This window comes from Sphaerodactylus townsendi, linkage group LG03, assembly GCF_021028975.2.
Source record: "Sphaerodactylus townsendi isolate TG3544 linkage group LG03, MPM_Stown_v2.3, whole genome shotgun sequence".
NCBI lineage: Eukaryota > Metazoa > Chordata > Lepidosauria > Squamata > Sphaerodactylidae > Sphaerodactylus > Sphaerodactylus townsendi.
In genome coordinates, this window is record NC_059427.1 from 133,833,941 (window position 1) to 133,852,391 (window position 18,451).

Here is an 18,451-nt window from a genome sequence, read left to right on the forward strand (position 1 = left end):
GCTTCTTGCTTGTGTCCAGGGGTGGGGGACAATGTTGTTTTGCAGCTTCTCTGTTGAGTATGAATGCTTTAATTTTTAATATAATCTTTACTTTTTAAATTTTCTTATCAATATATCAATATTAAAAAGTGAACTATTAAAGAAAACTGGTTGTGGTGGGTTTTCCGGGCTGTGCGGTCGTGGCCTGGTGTATCTTGTTCCTAACGTTTCGCCTACTTCTGTGGCTGGCATCTTCAGAGTTGTATCACAGAGGGAAGTCATTGTCTGTCTTCCAATGTGCTATAAATCCAAGCGTCCAGACCGAAGGGCTTTTCCCAGTGAGGTCTGGAATAACTGATTGATTGTGTATAAAACTACAAGGCAGAAGATGTCCCAGTTTGCTGAACAAATGCACGGGCAAATCAAGTGATTGGACTGATCGACCACCCTTATTATTTTTATATTTTAGTATTATTTTTATTTATCCATCTATCAATATGATTATTAATTTGTAATATAAAGATATGCAGGAGCTGGGAGGTCAAGGGTAATAGGAATTATAAGGCAGGATAAAAAGCAGGAAGGAGTTGGCAACAGGGAGGAGGGTGAGGGGGAAGCACGCAAAGCAGTGCAAGTGGGGAGGGAGGTGAGGCCAGGTGGGCTGGCTGCAGATGAAGGGAAGAGGTCCAGGGCAAAGTTGACACCACTGGCAAATCTGTCCCGCTCTGGCAGTGAAGCAAAATTAAAATGGTGCTATAAGTGGATTAGCTTGCCAAGGGGAGAGTGGAAAGTGAAAGTGGGGCTAGAGGAAATACGTCCATACAAGAAATCTTACCACAGTCGACATTTGCCTCCATCATACAGCAAACACCTTCTGCATAATTGGCCATGGAGACAAGAGAGACCTTTATGTTAAGGTTGGAGCAATGTCTGAGTATCTGTAAGTTCAGTTTGTATTCTGTCTGATACAAATACCAAAACATTCCAGTTGTTGCATAAATGTTCCTCAACCAAATACAAAAGTAACAAGAGATCCATATTTGTAACACTTCTACTTAGGACAAAAGTAGGCAACTCAGGGACTTTCTGCACTACAGAAGGGAGCTAAGGTCAACTTGGTTCCCTTCAGTGGAGGGCGACATCTCCAGGCTGGGTCCTCGCTATTGTTGGCAAATCTCTACTTGGCCCCCTTGAACCGAGCTAAGTGGGCGGGATCATCTTGGTGCCTGTCTCGCTCCTCGATCGTGATTGGAGCTTGTGTTACCACGGGAAATGGGAGCGTTCTTTTTTTTACAGTTTTTACAGTTTACAGTTACATATGCTTTCTGCCCGCCACGACTATCCCGTTCTGCGCATGCCACAAAAGCGGCTCCTGTTTGGTTGAACGGATGAGGTGTTGTTTCGATGCGTCCGCACTTCGAAGCTTCGAAGCGGTATCGACCTTTGATTGTTAAACTCTGATATTTAATCACACCTAGTATTTGAGGATGCTGCCAGATAGATTTTGAGGTTTTAGAAATATTAAAGATAAATTCATTTCCCAGAGATTTCCCAGTGAAAACTTTGTTTGGTCCTAAATATAACTTGCACTTAAACCAATCATTTCCTGAATACCGCTCATGTAACAGAGTGACAGAAATGGAGACTACAATAAAACAAAGTTAACACTTTTAAATACTCAAAGTGAAAAGTAAACTGAACAGCAGGACACAAAGCACTTGATGAAAAATTGGCAGGCACTTATATCACATTCCCAGTTAATTAAATTATCACAAGTGAAGAATACACTGCCCTAACCAGAATGGCCCAGGTTAACCCAATCTCACCAGTTCTAACAAGCTAAGCGGGTTCGGTTCTGGTTAGTATTTAGATGAGAGACTACCAAGGAATACCAGGCTTGCTACACAAAGGCAGTCAATGGCAAATTGCTTCTGAAAGTCTCCTGCTTTGAAAATCCTACAGGGTTGCCATGCTGGCTGTTACTTGAGGGCACTTTCCACCAAGGGTATTTTAGATCACCGTGACATTCCTTTTATCCTAACTGTAACAAGGCCATGCCTATAAATTTTATGAAAAGGGAATTATATAAATATGAAGCATTGCTGAATTTGTACTAATTTTGTAGCAGTTAACGCACATCATATAATTACACCTCCTGAGTTCTTAACAGCCTTCAGTACTATTCACCACAGTACCCTGCTGAGCTGTCTTTCAGCTGTGGGATTCAGGGACACCATGTTATGGTGGTTCAAGTCCTATCTCGGGAGGATAGTCTCAGAAGGTATTACTGGAGGGTTCCTGCTCTGTTCCATGGCCATTGGTCTATGAGGGTCAGCAGGGTTCAACCGATATCCACAAGCAGGGACCCACAAGAAACCATTCCCCCACCTTTGCTTCCTTCCCCGCACTTCTCTGACAATCTTCCTCCTGTCTTTCTCACCCCCATACCTTCTTTGTCAATCTTCCCCCCTTTCTCTTTCCTCCTGTATTTGTCAATGTTCCCCCTTTCACCACTCCCCCTCTCTTGCAATCTTCTGCAAGTTCTTCTTCAAAAGTTTTCAAGGAATCTGTCACCTTTTAATCTCTTCTGCATAATTATTCAGTGTATGGTTCCTACCTTTATTTTGTCCTGTTCAATTAATGTCTTTCCATGTTGATTTTCGAGTATACCTAACCATGCTTCACATATCCTTTTGATTTCTTGGATCTTGTAAAACAGAATTCTTATTCTTTCTTTGTTGTTGTTCTTTTTTCTTTTTTCCCCCCTTTATTGCCATCAAGTTACACTGTAGCTCTCTTTGTCTCGACATACAAATTGAAGGATCACTGCATTTAGACTTCTGATTCTATTTCTGCCACCACTTGTCTTTGGTCTTTGGCAAATTTAAAAATAAGGGATACCTTAAATCAGTGATGGCGAACCTTTTTGAGACCTAGTGCCCAAATTGCAACCCAAACCCCACTTATTTATTGTAAAGTATAAGCCCAGCAATTTAACCTGAATGCTGAGGTTTTAGTTTAGAAAAAAACTGGTTGGCTCCCTCTTCGTCCACCCCACATGCTTGAGCAGGGGCCAGCCTGCTCTAGCCTCTAGCAAGTCCCCGCGACGACTTCACTCCTATGCTCTCCTCTAACATTCTTCTGCCTTCTCTGTGCCCCCACCTCAGGCAACAGCCACCCTGAGGACAGGCATCAGGCCCGCCAGCCGAGTCCTTCCTGCTCAACGTGGTGCGCGCACATCGTGCTTAGTGGCCCAGGCCAGCCTAGATGTGTGTGTGTGTGGGGGGATTTTCTGCCCCCCCACATGATGAACTCTGTGCGTGCGTGCCCACAGAGAGGGCTCCGAGTGCCACATCTGGCACCCGTGCCATAGGTTCGCGATCACTGCCCTAAATATAGTAAGCTTCTGATTTGTTTGGAGCTAACAATTGTACCCATAGGTACCACTTGTACTTTTGTGAGTTACCAGGTTTCTATGTTTTTGTCCTGGGGGGAACACTGTATCCTCCTGAATCCATGCAAGTGCTCTTTCTTCATACAAACACCAACATGATTCCAGGTGTCCTCCTCCCCCCCTTCCCAAACGCCTTACCTTCCCTCCGACCTTCCGGCGCATTGTCCAGGCCTGGGGACACGCCCCCCTGTCCTGCGACTCCAGAGCTGTGGCGCAGGGCAGGGGGGCGTGTACCCTGGCCTGGGCGACGTGCCGGAAGGTCGGAGGAAAGGTAAGGTGTTTGGGTGACGGCGCAGCGCTGTGCCGTCTTCCCTGCCCCTACCAGGACTGTACATGCAAACGGTCCCGGAGGGGTGCGTTGGCGTCGTATACGCCGATGCACCCCCCGATCATGGCCGTGTGGAAACGGCCTTTGTTTTGATTATGATCATACATATACTCCATGCTCTTTCTAGTCCCCAGAAAATTGGTGGTGCAAGAAAGGGACTCTGATCACATTTATATGATTAGCTCTATTTACACTAGATTCTGGTAGAATGTGTTTGTGTTCCTAATTCAAATGACCAGTTTATTTGGCCCAGCTAAAAGCACACTGTTTTCAGGCAAATTTGCACTCAAGTTAAAAGTGGGCATGGTTGGGATTTATATGTCTCCATTCTGAGAAGAAGAAGCAGTCAAAATATGTGGTGCCCAGATGAGAACATTAGCATCTTGCCCCTACTAAAACCTTTCCAGCTCACAACTCAAGTTCTTGGCCACTATACTGTACCAACTTATTCATGATACTTCATTCTAACTAAGCCTCTTATTAGCAACATATATGCAGCATGTAAGCATATTAGAAGGATAGATGGGAGATTGCAGAGTTATTTTTAAAAAGCAGTCATAACTCCAAAATTCTCTAAGTGCCACTATCAGCTACCAACTAACACTATGGATTGTATCCAATTACTGTTTTCTATTTGTACAAATCCCATTCTACCAGGGGTATAATTTTCACACATCTCCACATACACACACCCATAACAGGTCATCCAGCGCTGTTCCTAAAACAGCATTTCAGGCAAACCTAGTTAACCTCGTTCCTGTAATGGGATGGAGAAGGCAATTCCACAAGAAGTGCAGAGCTCCAAGACATTATTAGACATGAAGTTGTTTCCCCATTCATCCATGTAATATAATCAGTTTCCTTCTTGCAAGTTAATATTTTCTTTTTATTAACATTGATGAACTAAGCAGAAAGGTGTCTAACAAACAGGTAGCATTGGTGCATCAATGTATTAAATTCATTATTACACAGGGGAATGTATAATTATTCTTGTTAGATACCTGAAGTGTTGATAAAACCTCAGGGGCAAAAAAGTTATTATGAGAAGGGGCTATAGCTCAGAGGATGAACACATACTTTGCATGCAGAATGTCATAGATTCAGTCTCTGGTTCAGTTAAAAGGGTTTTGGGAACCAGGAACATCTTTCACCTGCAGAGCCCCAGCCCATTTCCAGTAAGGAATAGGCAGTACTGGGCCTGACAGACCAATTCTCTGATTCAGTATGGCAACTTCATTTATCCAAATATGCTAAGGAAGAATCAAAATATACACAGATTAAAAGACGGCAACACCTGCTGTTGTCAGTAATTTAATTCTGCAAACGTATTTGCATTTTCTGTCCCCAAATTTAATTTTTCCTATCACTAAAAATGGACATTTAATTGAAACCCATTTATGTTGAAGATACCCCATGCCACAGAATAGTGACTAAAAGAAAGATCAAGCCAAAGGTCCAACTGAACACATTCATGAAACCAATGAAGTTTAGTGATAAAGAAAAAACAGATTATAGCAAAGTCAGCCCAATGAACAGTGAATCCGCTTTTCAGAACACCCACACTCAGACAGCAGCTCCCAACAAGAAAAATGTTCTGTACAAAAATAAACCACAAAGATTCTTTTCATAAAAAATTAAAGAGTGCTCTATATGCAGATTACATGACATTTAATTTTAGGGAACTCTACTGAAATTAAACTCTTCTGTGCATGATTCACAGTTCATGAGATAATAAATTATTAAACAATACACATCCTTTTTTGATAATTTAATATTCTTATTCCTGGCATACTTAATTCCTTGTTCAGATATTTGTCACACATTACCTGGCTTCAACTATTAAAACAGATGAAATTAATGAAGTTATTCAACTATTTATTACTTACCTTGGCACTGAAATCCTTGTTTCCCAAACCCCCTGAAAGAGAAAAAAAAGTACTCAACATCCATAGCCACTGCAGCTTTAAGAAATCTATTCCATTTTATTAAAATAATATCAAACAAAACAAACAATTAGAAGCAAAAAAAGCCATTTTCAAAGTGTTTGCTAATTTCTACTTGTTTCTTAACTGAGGCCAGGAAAGCATTCACATCACTGTAATCTGTTGCAGCAGCTCTTTAAACAGTTCTCTCTCAGCCTGTCTGAATTGGCCAAGCAATACTGAATGAAAGTCAGCATAAATCATAAATCTGTAAATTACATAATATAGCAATGTACAATTAAGACATGCTTAATAGTAAGATAGGGCAAGCATTCCTGTTGCTACAGAACTCTATCAAAAGTACTGTAAGATTCTCACTGTAGCTTATTTTCTAAAACTCCACCCAATGAAAAAAGTGAGGAAATGGCTTGTGCTGCACTTACTACATTTTTGGTTTACGGGGTTGGGGGGGAGGAGGGATTTCTGAAAATCAGAGAAGGCACTCCATTCAAGATGCAATGACTATTGATGCCTTCATCATACAGATGCACTTCAGAACAATTCTAGAAACACTTTTTTGTGATTAAACGTAAACAACGCACATTGCAGTAATCTAATTTAGACATTATCAGGCATGTACCACAGTGGAAAAGCATTTTTATCTCCAATGTGGGCATAAATTTAAGTGGGATCCTGAATAGACTGGCTCAGGATGGCCATCCCTATCTAACAACACAATTAACAACTATATTTTCTGCGTTTTAGCATTCAAAAATACATTCTTCATAGAAAATGCAGTTTCTCATCACCATGTGTCATTTCTAAGTGGATCAGTTTCATAGGACTGTAAGAGCCAGTAAGAAAGAATATTAGAAGCCTGGTCTTCTTTTATTGAAGGCCTTGAGAACTCACATCAGCTTCTTCTTTTTTTAAAGGGTAACCAATTGGCAAGTATTAGAGAACTGAAAACTGGACTTGTGTACAGTGAAGTAGTAAGTCTAACATAGGCACAATCTACCTATAGACAATTGACTTGTGAGTGTTGCATCTAAGAATTTCCCAAGACAAATTCTGACTGAGATTATTTATGTATGTTATTATTTATTATTTATTAATTTTATTTTTTAAAAATATGTTGCCTCTACATCTAATCAGGGTCCACAAGGTAGTGAACATAAAAGCGTTAAAATATTTAAGCAGTTAAAATACAAGGATGTTGTGGGTTTTCTAAAGATGCCAGCCAAAGATGCAAGTGAAACGTCAGGAGAAAATACTACTTGAACATGGCCATACAACCCAGAAAACCCACTATATCCTAGTGATTCCAGCTGTGAAAACGTTCGACAATAAATTAAAATACAGTTAAAATCAATTCAGACACATAAACAAAGAATACTAGAGGGGATAGCAATAACCATTATTGGGTGTATGCCAGATGAAACAAAAAAAGTCTTTAGCTGCTGGAAAGACACCAATAGAGGGAGACAGGTGAACCTCCTTGGGAAGGAAGTTCCAGAGTTTTGGTGCCATGACCAAGAAGGCTCTTTCCAGGCACAACGGAAACAGGCCCTCCAAGGATGACCAGAGTGAGTGTTGTTCCGAGGTCATGCAGGGCTCAATACCACCACCCTGAACTGAGCCCATAAGCAAAATGAAATCCGCTGTAAGTGGTACAAGACTGGAGTTATATGTTCCCTTACAAGCCACTCCAGTCAACAGTCTGGCTGCAGCATTCTGTACCAACTAGTTTCCAGACATTCTTCAAGGGCAGACCCTGACATAGTGTTTTTTTCTTTTTGCTGTCAAGTCACAACTGACTTATGATGATCCTGTAGGGTTTTCAAGGTGTTCAGAAGTGGTTTGCCATTGCCTGCCGCCATGACATGATCCTGGTATTCCTTGGAGGTCTCCCATCCAAATACTAGTGAGGGTCGAGGCCGAGAGTGTGTGACTGGTCCAAGGTCACCCTGCAAGCTTCCATGGCAAGGGTGGGGGTTCAAACCTGTTTTTCCAAGTACTAGTTTGACACCCTAACTACTATACTATGCTGGCTCTCGCAAAGCACACTGCAATAATTTAATCTAGATGTCACCAGGCATGCAACATGGTGGCAAGAATTTTTCTCTCCAGTAAAGGCTGACCAGTCAAAGCTGCTGAGAGGCATCCCAATCACTTCTGCCACCTGTCCATCCAACAGGTGTCCTGCATACAGGAGAACCCCCCCAAGAATGAACCTCCTCCTCCTCCTCCGGGCCAGACTGTCCCCTACTCTAAAAGCACCTCTCTCTTCTCAAAATTAAGTTTCAGTTTGTTAGCCCTCATACATTCAAAAACTGCCTCCAGTCACATATTCATAGTTTCCAGTCTTCCTGGATCTGCTGGTAGTGCAAAATCTGCTCCATATTGGTGTCAAGGTAACCCAAATCTCCACATGATCCTTCTTAGCAGCTTCACATAAATGTTGAAAATCATGGAGGACATGTTGGAACTTTGGGTAACCCCACAGGAAGGGGAAGGGGAAGAGCAGCAATCCCCCAGCACAAACCGACCCTCATGGTAGGAGTGGAACCACCTCAAAATAGTGCCTTCTAATCCCAGTCCCGAAAGGCAATCCAGAAGGATACAATGACTGATGATACCAAAAGCCACTGAAAGGACTAGGAAAATAACAGGGTCATGCTCTCCCAGCCCACCTCCTAGCGTATGTCATCCAACAGGGTGAATGAGGCCATTTCAGTCCCATAACTAGGCCTGAAACTAGACTCAAATGGGTCTAAACAAGCTGCTTTGTTCAGAAATCTGTGAAGTAGGCCAGCCATTACTCATTAGATCACCTTGCAGAAGAAAGGTTCATTTGAGACTGGATGATAATTATTCAACTCTCCTGAGCCCACAGTAGGTTTCTTTAGGAGTGAATACACCACTGCCTGCTTTAAGGCAGGAATGACCATGTCCTCTTTCAGAGAGGGGTTTACTGTCTCCTAGAACCAGTCTATTAGCCAGCCGATGAACATATTGAACTGCAGATTTAAGCCAACAGGAACAGCAGAGGTCATACAAACAGGTGGTAGATCTTAAGCTTCCCAGAATCCTGGCCATACCCTCAGACAGAATGTTGAAAGGTATCCCACTCAACTATACCAAGTGGCACCCTGGGATCATTTCATCCTGCGCTGATAGTCTAAGTAGGAATAGATGTGAGAGATTTTTATCTGCAAAGGGCTTAGCAAAAGAATTGAACTGGGATGCAGTGCAGTCTACCATCTACTGTTGGCTGGAACCCAGAAAGTCCATAAGCTCCTGGAAGAGTTCTGCAGGTCAGTACTATGTAGAGTAAGCTTTCAAATGAGTTCTAGCCCTTGAATTGTCAGATTCATCCCAAGTCTTTCTCCGCCATTGTGTTAGCCATCTCCCATGTATTTTCCAACTGCAGCCCCTCAGTAAACGAAGGGGATACCCAGGTTTTTTGACCTGAGAGAAAGTGCCTAAGTGCAGTCCTGTCAATTGACCATAGCTGTCATGGAGACCATGAAATCCTAAGCCATTCCCGACAAAGCAGTCTCAGCCCAGATGTTGAAGTCTTCTAAGACAACCAAACTAGAAGTCCTCAACACTATGTCCAAGGCTACCTCCATAAGCTCAGGCAGGGAGACAGCTGGGCAGTGGGTTGGCCAGTTCACAAACAGAATCTCAGTCCTCTCTCATGTTCCCACCAGTAGATATACACTCTCAAACCCCACAAACCCCCAGACAGGGCACTGAGCCAGGGGGCTAGAATTGTGATAGACTGTAGTGACACAACCTTCTAGCCTACCAGAGGTAATAAATTAAGAGTCTTGAAAATATATAGAAGTACTCAATAACGGGGGAAACCAGTTATTCCTCTTTCCTAATCAATGTTTTAAATGCTGTTTTTATGTCGTATATATTTCAACTGTGGTTTTTTTGTGTTAGGAGGTTGATTTTTACGGTTTTAAAGTGTGCTTCTATCATGTATATTTTAAAACGTTAGCTGCCTTGGTGGCCTTTGTAAGGGCAGAAAGGCAAGATACAAATTTTGTAAGTAAAATAAACATGATTGTGAAAATCTGAGGTCAGACATAGTAACCTAAACATTGCCACATAAAGTAGTTAAATCAATGTAATTGAAAGTAGCTAAGGCTGCAATCCTAAATACAGTTTCTTGGATGTAACCTCTCTAAATCAACATCACTGGAAGCAGCTAACTTATAATCTGAGCAACACATTTTGGTGTGTGCGTGTGTGTATTTCTTTTGAAGAATTTGTAATACTTGGCAAAATTAATGTTGTGTATTTTAAAAATCAAAGTATGTTGAGACTTAAATGGTTTATATCACATTTCCAATAATAAAATAAAATGTAATCCAAGAATAAGACAAGTACTTAACATTCAAAAAATAAAGAACTAACATTACAATCCTAAGGAAGGGAGTGAAGGGGCTGGCCCTTATGCCAGCATATCTGGTAGATAATTGGCATAAGCATCATTTATACTGGTGCAGAGCTCCAGCACCACTGTTGTGCATCAGCAGGGCACTGCAGCAGTGCAAAAGGTGGACATTCAGGGGACAGGGATGAACTTAGTCTGCTCCCTCTGTTCTTTGGGATGGGTAATATCCCCTTGATGCAATGTAAAGTACATGAAGACATGTAAAGTTTTTCTGTAAAGCCCACATGGATCAAAACCACTTAGGATGCCAGCTAAGCCCACGTTCAATAGGATGTATTTCCTGTGCCAGTCAAGCCCCCACCCAGGAACCAATGGAAGCCTCTCCTTGCCTTTTAAATACCCTGGTCAGGATGCAACACATCTTGATAGGTAGGGCACATGTCATGGGACGTTGTCTGACAGTTACCTGCCATGATGTGGACATTGAGATGGCAGCATAGTGACAGGAGCACTTTGTACAATGTGGTGGACTTTGCACAGACATCTAGCTGGAAGAGTTCACACACTCTGTGGCTGACTTCTCCCAGGTTAGAACCTTTATAGGTACCTCATCCCCTCTGGCAGCACTGGACAGGGAGGACATGCACTTACAGGCAAGTGGGGTTCAGATCCCCCAACCTCCATCCCTCCTTCTCTTTCCTCATGACCAGGAGCTGCCCCAGCCACACTGCTTCTCACACCCAAGCCCAGCTGCAGAACCACCCCAAGCCCGGCTGCAGAACCACCATGGGCCCTGCAAACAGTGGGTTTTGTCTAAGGACTGGGGCAGAACAGCTGCTGCTGATGTTGGTCCAAATTTGAGGCTCTGCACTGGTCTGCAGCTTTGGCAGTTGCTGGGCACCCCTTGGACAGGATTTGGGGAAACCTCTACCCTATCATGCACTGTGCACAGGGTGACAGAGACCTTCCTGAACTCATTCTCTTGAACCATATAGCACATGCCAATGAGGACCCATCAGTTACAGTTTGTGTTAACAAGAGCAAAAGACAGGAAGACTGGCTTGGAGAGCAGGAGCTTGTTGCTAAAAGAAAGCTGCTTGTGGCTCTGACATCACAGACCCCCCCACCAAGGGTGGGCAATTGGATTCTGGGTGACTCCTAAGGGACCTCTCCACCTTACTGGAAAGCTGGAAAGCTGCACCAGGAGAATCACACTTGTTTTCTCCCAGGAGGCACAGGCATGGAGGCCAGGACTTCAAGCTCCTTTGAACCACCTTTGAATAAAAGGGTATTCAAAGGCCACAAGTGATTTTTTGACTCTGTATTGGGGACAGGGGGGGTTGAGCCTCATTGGCATCGCAGATGCTGAAAGCTTCCTGCAAAGCTGATGGAGCTCTTCTTCCAAGTTATGGTGACCCTTCTGTATGGATGACCATATAGCTGGATGGACGACCTTGGCTCTCTGCCCCAGAACTGAGCGACTTTATTCACAACTACCTAATCCTATTGTTTGATCAATGCACACATCATTTACATGGACAATCAAATGTCTCCTGATGTTTGCTGAATTTCTTACTTGAAGACGATAGTTTGCTTCAAGGGTGCTGTGCATATTGACTCTGAAGAATATTTAAATGTTCCCTAGTCTCTCACCAGCAGGGAAGGACAACAGAATACAACTCTTCTTGCCACCTGTCAACAGCAGGATATCCTTTCACATTCAAGTACATCCTGCAATCAGGTGCCATTTATTGCAGCAGCTTTTTTAATGCATTAGTCATCAACATACCCATGCTGACACAGGCCCTACACCACTTTCATTCCTGCAAAACACTAACTGTCCTTAAAGTTCAGCAGCTTTTAAATTATTTGTTCTCTTAATTTATTTATCCACTGAAATTGTCTTAAGAAAACAGAACAGGCTACATGACTGTATTGTTCATTTATTCCTTCAGTTTTCATCTCATTTTTCATCCAAAATTGAATACTACGTGGCTCACCAGAATTTTTAAAAAATACATTAAAATCAATTACAAATGCTCCCCAGGGATCTTTTCAGATGAGTTTAATCTTTATCATCTTTTCACATCCACCCCCTTACAAAGTTTCCTTATGCCCATTGTCTCCATCTTCATTTGTTTGTTGCATGCCATGCTTTCTGAAGAATGTGTTCCTTATCAGCAAGAGCAAGACACTGAAACAGGAGAAAAGCAAGAACAGACTTCATCCTGAGAAAGTCCAAGCAAACTCATGGTGCTTCTTATTCAACACTGTGCGCTCAGGTTCGGCTACCTTGATACAAAATACATGCAACCATTTTAAGACACAAAGATGCTCACAGGTTTACATCACAATATTTTGTTTAAAATACATACGAACAAAAAAGGACAACTTTGCTGAGTGTGTATTTTAAAGGAAAACATTGCAATTCATACACTTATGCCAACTATAGAAGATGCAATACATGAGTATTTTGTTACCTAGTAACAGACCCAGAAATAAAATGCCATATAAGTAGTTTCCCTTCAGTGGGTCTAGTTGTCTTCTTTTTTATTCCTACACTAAACCAAAAGAAACTGAAAGTTCTAACTTTCAGCCATGACAAGTTCTAGTGTAGTTAATGGCACTGAAACCCTTCAGCAAGTTATTAGCAAGCATTATACAATTACGTTTTATGAATGATTACAGCGTGTACACTAAGCGTGAACAACTAGACATGTTTTCCAATGAACTAGGTGTGCATAACCACAGTATTGAATGGATGTACACATACACACACATATAGCTGGCATAAGAGTTCAGTACTCTATACAGAAAAGAGGACTTTGCATCCTTTAAGCCAGTGGTTCTCAACCTTTCTAATGCCACGACCCTTTAATACAGTTCCTCATGTTGTGATGACCCCCAATGCTAACATTTAACCATTTTACGGATGGAGAACACTGATGCAGAGAGTCTTAGGCGAACCCTGTGAAAGGGTCATTCAACCCCCAAAGGGGTCCCGACCCCCAGGTTGAGAACCACTGCTTTAAGCAGCTTTTACTATATGCCTTCTATAGTGAGAATTTTCCCCCTGTTTGCATGCCTAAAAAGTGCTACCCACCAAGCATTCCCATATCCCTGTATCCTCCACAGGCAGCCATAGGAAACTCAAGCAAGGACAGAGAACAATTAATAAGGTTTAACAAAGTGGCTTGAATGATAGAGAAGAGTCAAAGAATCGCCTGTTAAATGATAGCAAAATCATCAGGGCCGGATAAAGGGCATAGCTTGTATATTTAGCACATGTGCAGTCGCACAGAACAGGCTGAGGATTTGATAAAGGAGTGCCAATGCACATTTTTAAAAAATCAGACTGACTGAGAAGGGTGAAAAAGCAGCCTATCAGACATAAGTGCTATGCTTGCGAGTACAGTGGTTGAAGAATCAACTCGGAAAGATACCAGAAGAACCATCTCATAAATTACATAGGCTATTCCAAGTATAAGCGGGAAAATATAGGAAATATAAATTTAAGAAGTAGAGTAATATGATTATTAATTAAGCTTTAATTAAAAGAGACTTAGAATGCAATATGAATATTATACAAGACTTGATATATCCTGTGGAACAAATGGGATGGAAAAAGGATTTTCTGAAATGGCAACAATGCATGACACTAGCTGCTTGTAGTGTGGATAAGTTATAGGTCAGAGGATAGGTGTGTTACAGGAAGGAAGGAAGTGCTTCTCTGTGGAACTCAAGTCAATGCACTGATCATTGTATTGTTGAAGGCTTTCACAATCAGAATCAACTTGTGGTTTTCTGGACTGTGTGGCCATGGTCTGGTAGTTTTTGCTCCTAACATTTCACCCACATCTATGGCTGGCATCTTCAGAGGCTATTGCCTGCCATAGATGCCAGCTGTAAATGCAGGTGAAATATTAGGAGTAAAAGCTACCAGACCACAGCCACATAGCTCAGAAAACCCACAACAGCCAGAGCTAATTTTTTTTGCTGTCAAGTCACAGCTGACTCCAGAGGTTTTTCAAGGCAATAGAGGTTCAGAGGTGATTTGCCATTGCCTGCCACCAGGTCTCCCTTTCAAATACTTGCAAGGGTTGAGGCTGAGAGAGTGTGTGACTGGTTCAAGGTCACCCAGTAAGTTTCCACAGCAGAGAGAGGATTCAAAGGAGTTTCTCAGATGCTAGTCTGACACTTTAACCACTATACAACCTAGCTTTGCACTGATCATACACAATGGACAACATATCTACAGGAAGATAATGGAGCTCAGTGTATGCCATGAACACTTAATGCATAGCAAAAAAAATATGTTAACAAAAACTTCAGAAGTGGAAAGTGGCGTAGGGGTGGGGGAATGATTGTTAGTAAAGTGGGGGAAATGGAAGATGTGTAACAGACCAGTACATCACTGTGGAATCGTTTAATCACAAAATAATCTGAGGAGAGATGTCTCTCAATTAAATACTACTACACCATATAAAGTGGTGTACCAACTGAGGGTATACAGTAATTGAGCAATTGAGGGTATACAGAATGGGAGTTTCCCTCCCTCGATGTAGCAAGCTAGCAAACTAATAACATGGAAGTAGAAGAGGCCATCCCACTGGGATACAGAGGGCGGGATTACATATAATCGAGGCTGGCCTGAAGCAAAAAGTTCCTTTGGTAGGAGAAATTCCCTGAAAGGGGGAGATTAAGATGTAGAGGAAGAAGTTATCTTTCTAGCCGAAACTAACACAGTGGTTAGCAGACGCTCTCACTTATGAAACCTTTTTGTGGACAGATGTTATTTTAGGACTCTACTGGAACCTTTGCAGAGATGTGCTACAGAAAGAAAGGAAGCTTCTTGGTCTGCGAACGAATGAAGTCACTTGCAGGTGCTGACAGAGCTTTTCTTCCCCTCAGTGGGAGATGGTACATAACAAGATCTTTTAGCAGATGATGCCAACACTATTTGTGTACAGCATTTTGTGTGTGGGGAGGACCGACTAGCAGGAAACTCTCACCAGATGCTTCTGCTGTGATGTCGGGGGAGTTGCAGAGCCATCTCTCAAATGTATTACAAAGAAGTTGCTCATCAGCTGAAGCCGTTGGGGTGGGGCGGGGGGAGAGAGAGAATAGTCTGTGGGAGAGCAGTGGAACTAAATCTCTTACCAAATGAGATCAGTGGAACTGCTGACTAGGATGACATATGCAAAAGAACACAAGGTTCATCTACCATTAGTAGCTGAACAAAAAGGAGGGAACTTGGGGAAGGTGAAATTTCCTATACCGCAATAAGAAAAAACCATGTTTGCCAAAGTTTACTTTTCTAAACTACTATTAAAGGAGCAAGAATTTTATCCTCATACCTGGTTTAACTGGAGTATAAACATCTCTTCAGGAAAATGTGAAAGGGGTCACTTATCAAAAGGGGCAGGTGTTAACGGGTTTCCTGTACCTGGATAACTTAATTGATCTAGATCTCCTACTGCATGAAGACTGTGGCTGAAGATAGCATTATGCAGATCTTTTCTGATCTCACAAAAGGAGTGGAATAGATGGTGTGCCAATACACTTTGTAGGTCAGCAGAGGCGAACCTATCGCCCAGGTGCCAGAGGTGGCACTCAGAGCCCTTTCTGTTGGCACACGTGCACAGAGTTCATCATGGGGGCGGCGGAAAATCACCCCCCCCACACACACACACACATCTAGGCTAGCCTGGGTACGATCCTTTACCTGGGAGTAAGCTCGCCTCGGAGCCAACCGACTTTTCGAAACTAAAACCTCAGTATTCAGGTTAAATTGCTGTGTTGGCACTTGGTGATAAATAAGTGGGTTTTGGGTTGCAATTTGGGCACTCGGTCTCGAAAAGGTTTCCCATCACTGCAGTAGGTTATATAGAATGAATATGAAGAACATAAAAAGGTGAAGAATACCCATAGAATGTTCATTCATAGAGAAATTGTTTTTCAGGTAAAGTCAGCAAAGTTAACATATTGGGGGTGGGAGGGTGGTGGGAGGGGTATGGGTGAAATGAACAATGAAAAAACTCTCTTTCCAAACGAGGTGGGTGTCAGGCTAAGCCCCAAGGCATGTTTCCATGGGACAACACTGTAAAAGGATCCCTGAGGTGAAGTCAGCCTCTGGTTGGGATAGCCCTACCCAGGGTGTGTGCTTCCACGAAAACGCCTCATGAACCATTACACACAGAGGTCTCTCTGTGTGTAACGTGTAGGAGGAAACTACAGTATAAAGGGTAGACTCAGTAGGAAAAGAGCATGCAGGAGTCTCTTTCCTCATCGAGACGAGGCAGCGCCCGACAGCAATCTGTCTGGGAGAAAGAAGTCGCCAAGCGTTTTTCCCCACTGAAGAAGGCGACTGGGCCGGGCTCTGTTTCTCGTTCTTTCTTGTGCCAAGAAGGTTCCTTGTGGGAAGTGCAGCGAGGGGCTGTCCGGCGCGAGCGCTCACCGGGAGATCGCCCGTCTTGGGCAGTGGTGGGGACGGAGCAGCTCGGCGGGAGGAAAGGAGAAGGCGGCTGCTGCTGCTGCTGCTGTCAGCACGGCGGCGACCACTGCCCAGCCGCCAGACTGGGCGAGACGGCGAAGGGGCGTGGGAAGAGGGAGGCGTCTTGAGGAGGAAACCCGGGGCTGGAGGGAAGGCGGCGGGGGGGGGGGGGTTGTTGGGGTCCTCGCTCGGCTTACCAGATAAAGTCGGTGCAGTGGCTGCAGAAGGTGGGCTGCTTGAAGAAGCGCGCGATGAATTTGTGGTCCCGCACCTCGTGCACGTTCTTCTGGCGGAGGGCGCCTTTGCGGGCGAAGCGCCGCGCCACGTCGGGACCCGAGCCGGGCTCGGAAGCAGTGAAGACGTCGGCCATGTCGCGCGCGCCCTTCCTGGCTGCCCACCTGGACTTTCTCCCGCTTCGCCCAGCCTAGCCGGACGCGCTGTCTCCTCCGCCCCGTCCGGCGGCCGCCGACACTTTGCCAGCTGCGGGGATGGGCGCTGCCTCCTCGCCCGCTCGGGCTCCTCCTGACGTCTGAGCCACGCGCGGGAGGGAGGCGGGAGGAGGATCCCATCCCCGGGCCAGCCCTGCCTTCCCCGCCAGTGAGTGGAAGAGGAGGGAGGGGAAAGGAGAAGGAAAGAGGGAAGGGCTGTGACCAACCGGAGGCGCGTGCCCGCGCCGGGGAAGCCCGTCTCTAGGGCAACAAGCGTGCATGCACGCCCCCGGGCAGCGCCGAGAGCAAAGCGGGTGGCGCGCCGGAGCCAAAGACGGGCCTCTCCCTTCCCAGGGCAAAGCCGCGCTGCCGCCGGACTCCACCTGTTGCATACTGCGAGCCGGGAGCACCAGCCCAGTCACAGCCTCACTCCACTCCCTCTTTACTCGAAAGAAAGTCCCACCGTCTTCCAGGAGGTGAGGGTCGCATAGGAGGGCAGCCCGCTGACCTTCTCCAAAAGGAGAGGCGACGTAACGCAGAGAGGTGTTTTGGTCACATGAACACGAACAGCCCTTGGACGTGCTCCTAAGCCCCGAGGGAGTGAGGAAGAGAAGGTCGTACCGTGGCCAGTGCTCCCGGCCTACTGAGAAGTTCCAGTAGGGGTAGGGAAGTCATGTTAATCTCTTACAGCTCCCTAAAGACTAATGCAATTATCTTAGCATCGGCTTTCATTAGTCAGAGTCCACTTTTTCAAACGTACGGAGCGTTGCGGAGTTCAAGTTGCAAGTGTACTAACTAAGGAGACACGTGGCATCGACAGAGCCATGCCGACGACTACACAGCCTTGCAGAAATCGGCTCGCTCCAAAGGCTGCCCTGGGCCAGCTGGCGGTGATGGACGCCGCTGGGCAGGATTCCGCCTTCTGGGTGCCATTCCTACGGACACGGTCGCCAACCTCCAGGGGGCGCCTGGGACTCTCCAGCTATTACAGTGGATCAATGGACAACCGAGATCAGTTCGCCTGGAGAGAATGGCTGCTTTGGTGGGGGGCTCTGTGGCATCTCATCCATGTTGACGCCTCTCCCCTTCCCAATGCACCTCCCCAGGTTCCACCCACAAAATCTCCAGGTATTTCTCAACCCACAGCTGCCAATCCTACCCAGGGAGGTTTACTTCCTGCTTCATATGGCATCTGCACAAATAAATACAAGTCAGAGCTTGTTGCCTCTTAAAGCAATCCTGGTTCACACAGTCACAATGTAGTGGGGTGGGGACATCATTTTTGTAGTAACCGTTGCTTAAAATGGTTGCTCGGAATCAAGGAAAAACAAACCTGATGCTTTCCTACGACATCCCCTACTAATCCCCATGCCGGCATGCTGGCAAGTCAAGTTCTGCACAGACTAAGTTCCTTATGCAAGGACGTGCTGTTGAGG

General features: G+C 44.5%; 1 protein-coding gene across 2 annotated transcripts in view; it reads right to left on the bottom strand.

Moving 5' to 3' along the window:
• The window catches only part of PRKCA (protein kinase C alpha), a 255,714-nt gene extending 238,525 nt beyond the window's left edge, over window positions 1–17,189 (bottom strand). For both annotated transcript variants that reach the window (XM_048487199.1, XM_048487198.1), the window contains exons 1-2: window positions 16,785–17,189; window positions 5,648–5,679 (exon numbers count right to left, since the gene is read on the bottom strand). In XM_048487199.1, coding sequence (XP_048343156.1) covers window positions 5,648–5,679; window positions 16,785–16,957 — 205 coding nt within the window. In that variant the 5' untranslated portion in view covers window positions 16,958–17,189. The remainder of the gene's footprint in view (window positions 1–5,647; window positions 5,680–16,784) is intronic.
• Between the last annotated feature and the right edge of the window lie 1,262 nt (window positions 17,190–18,451).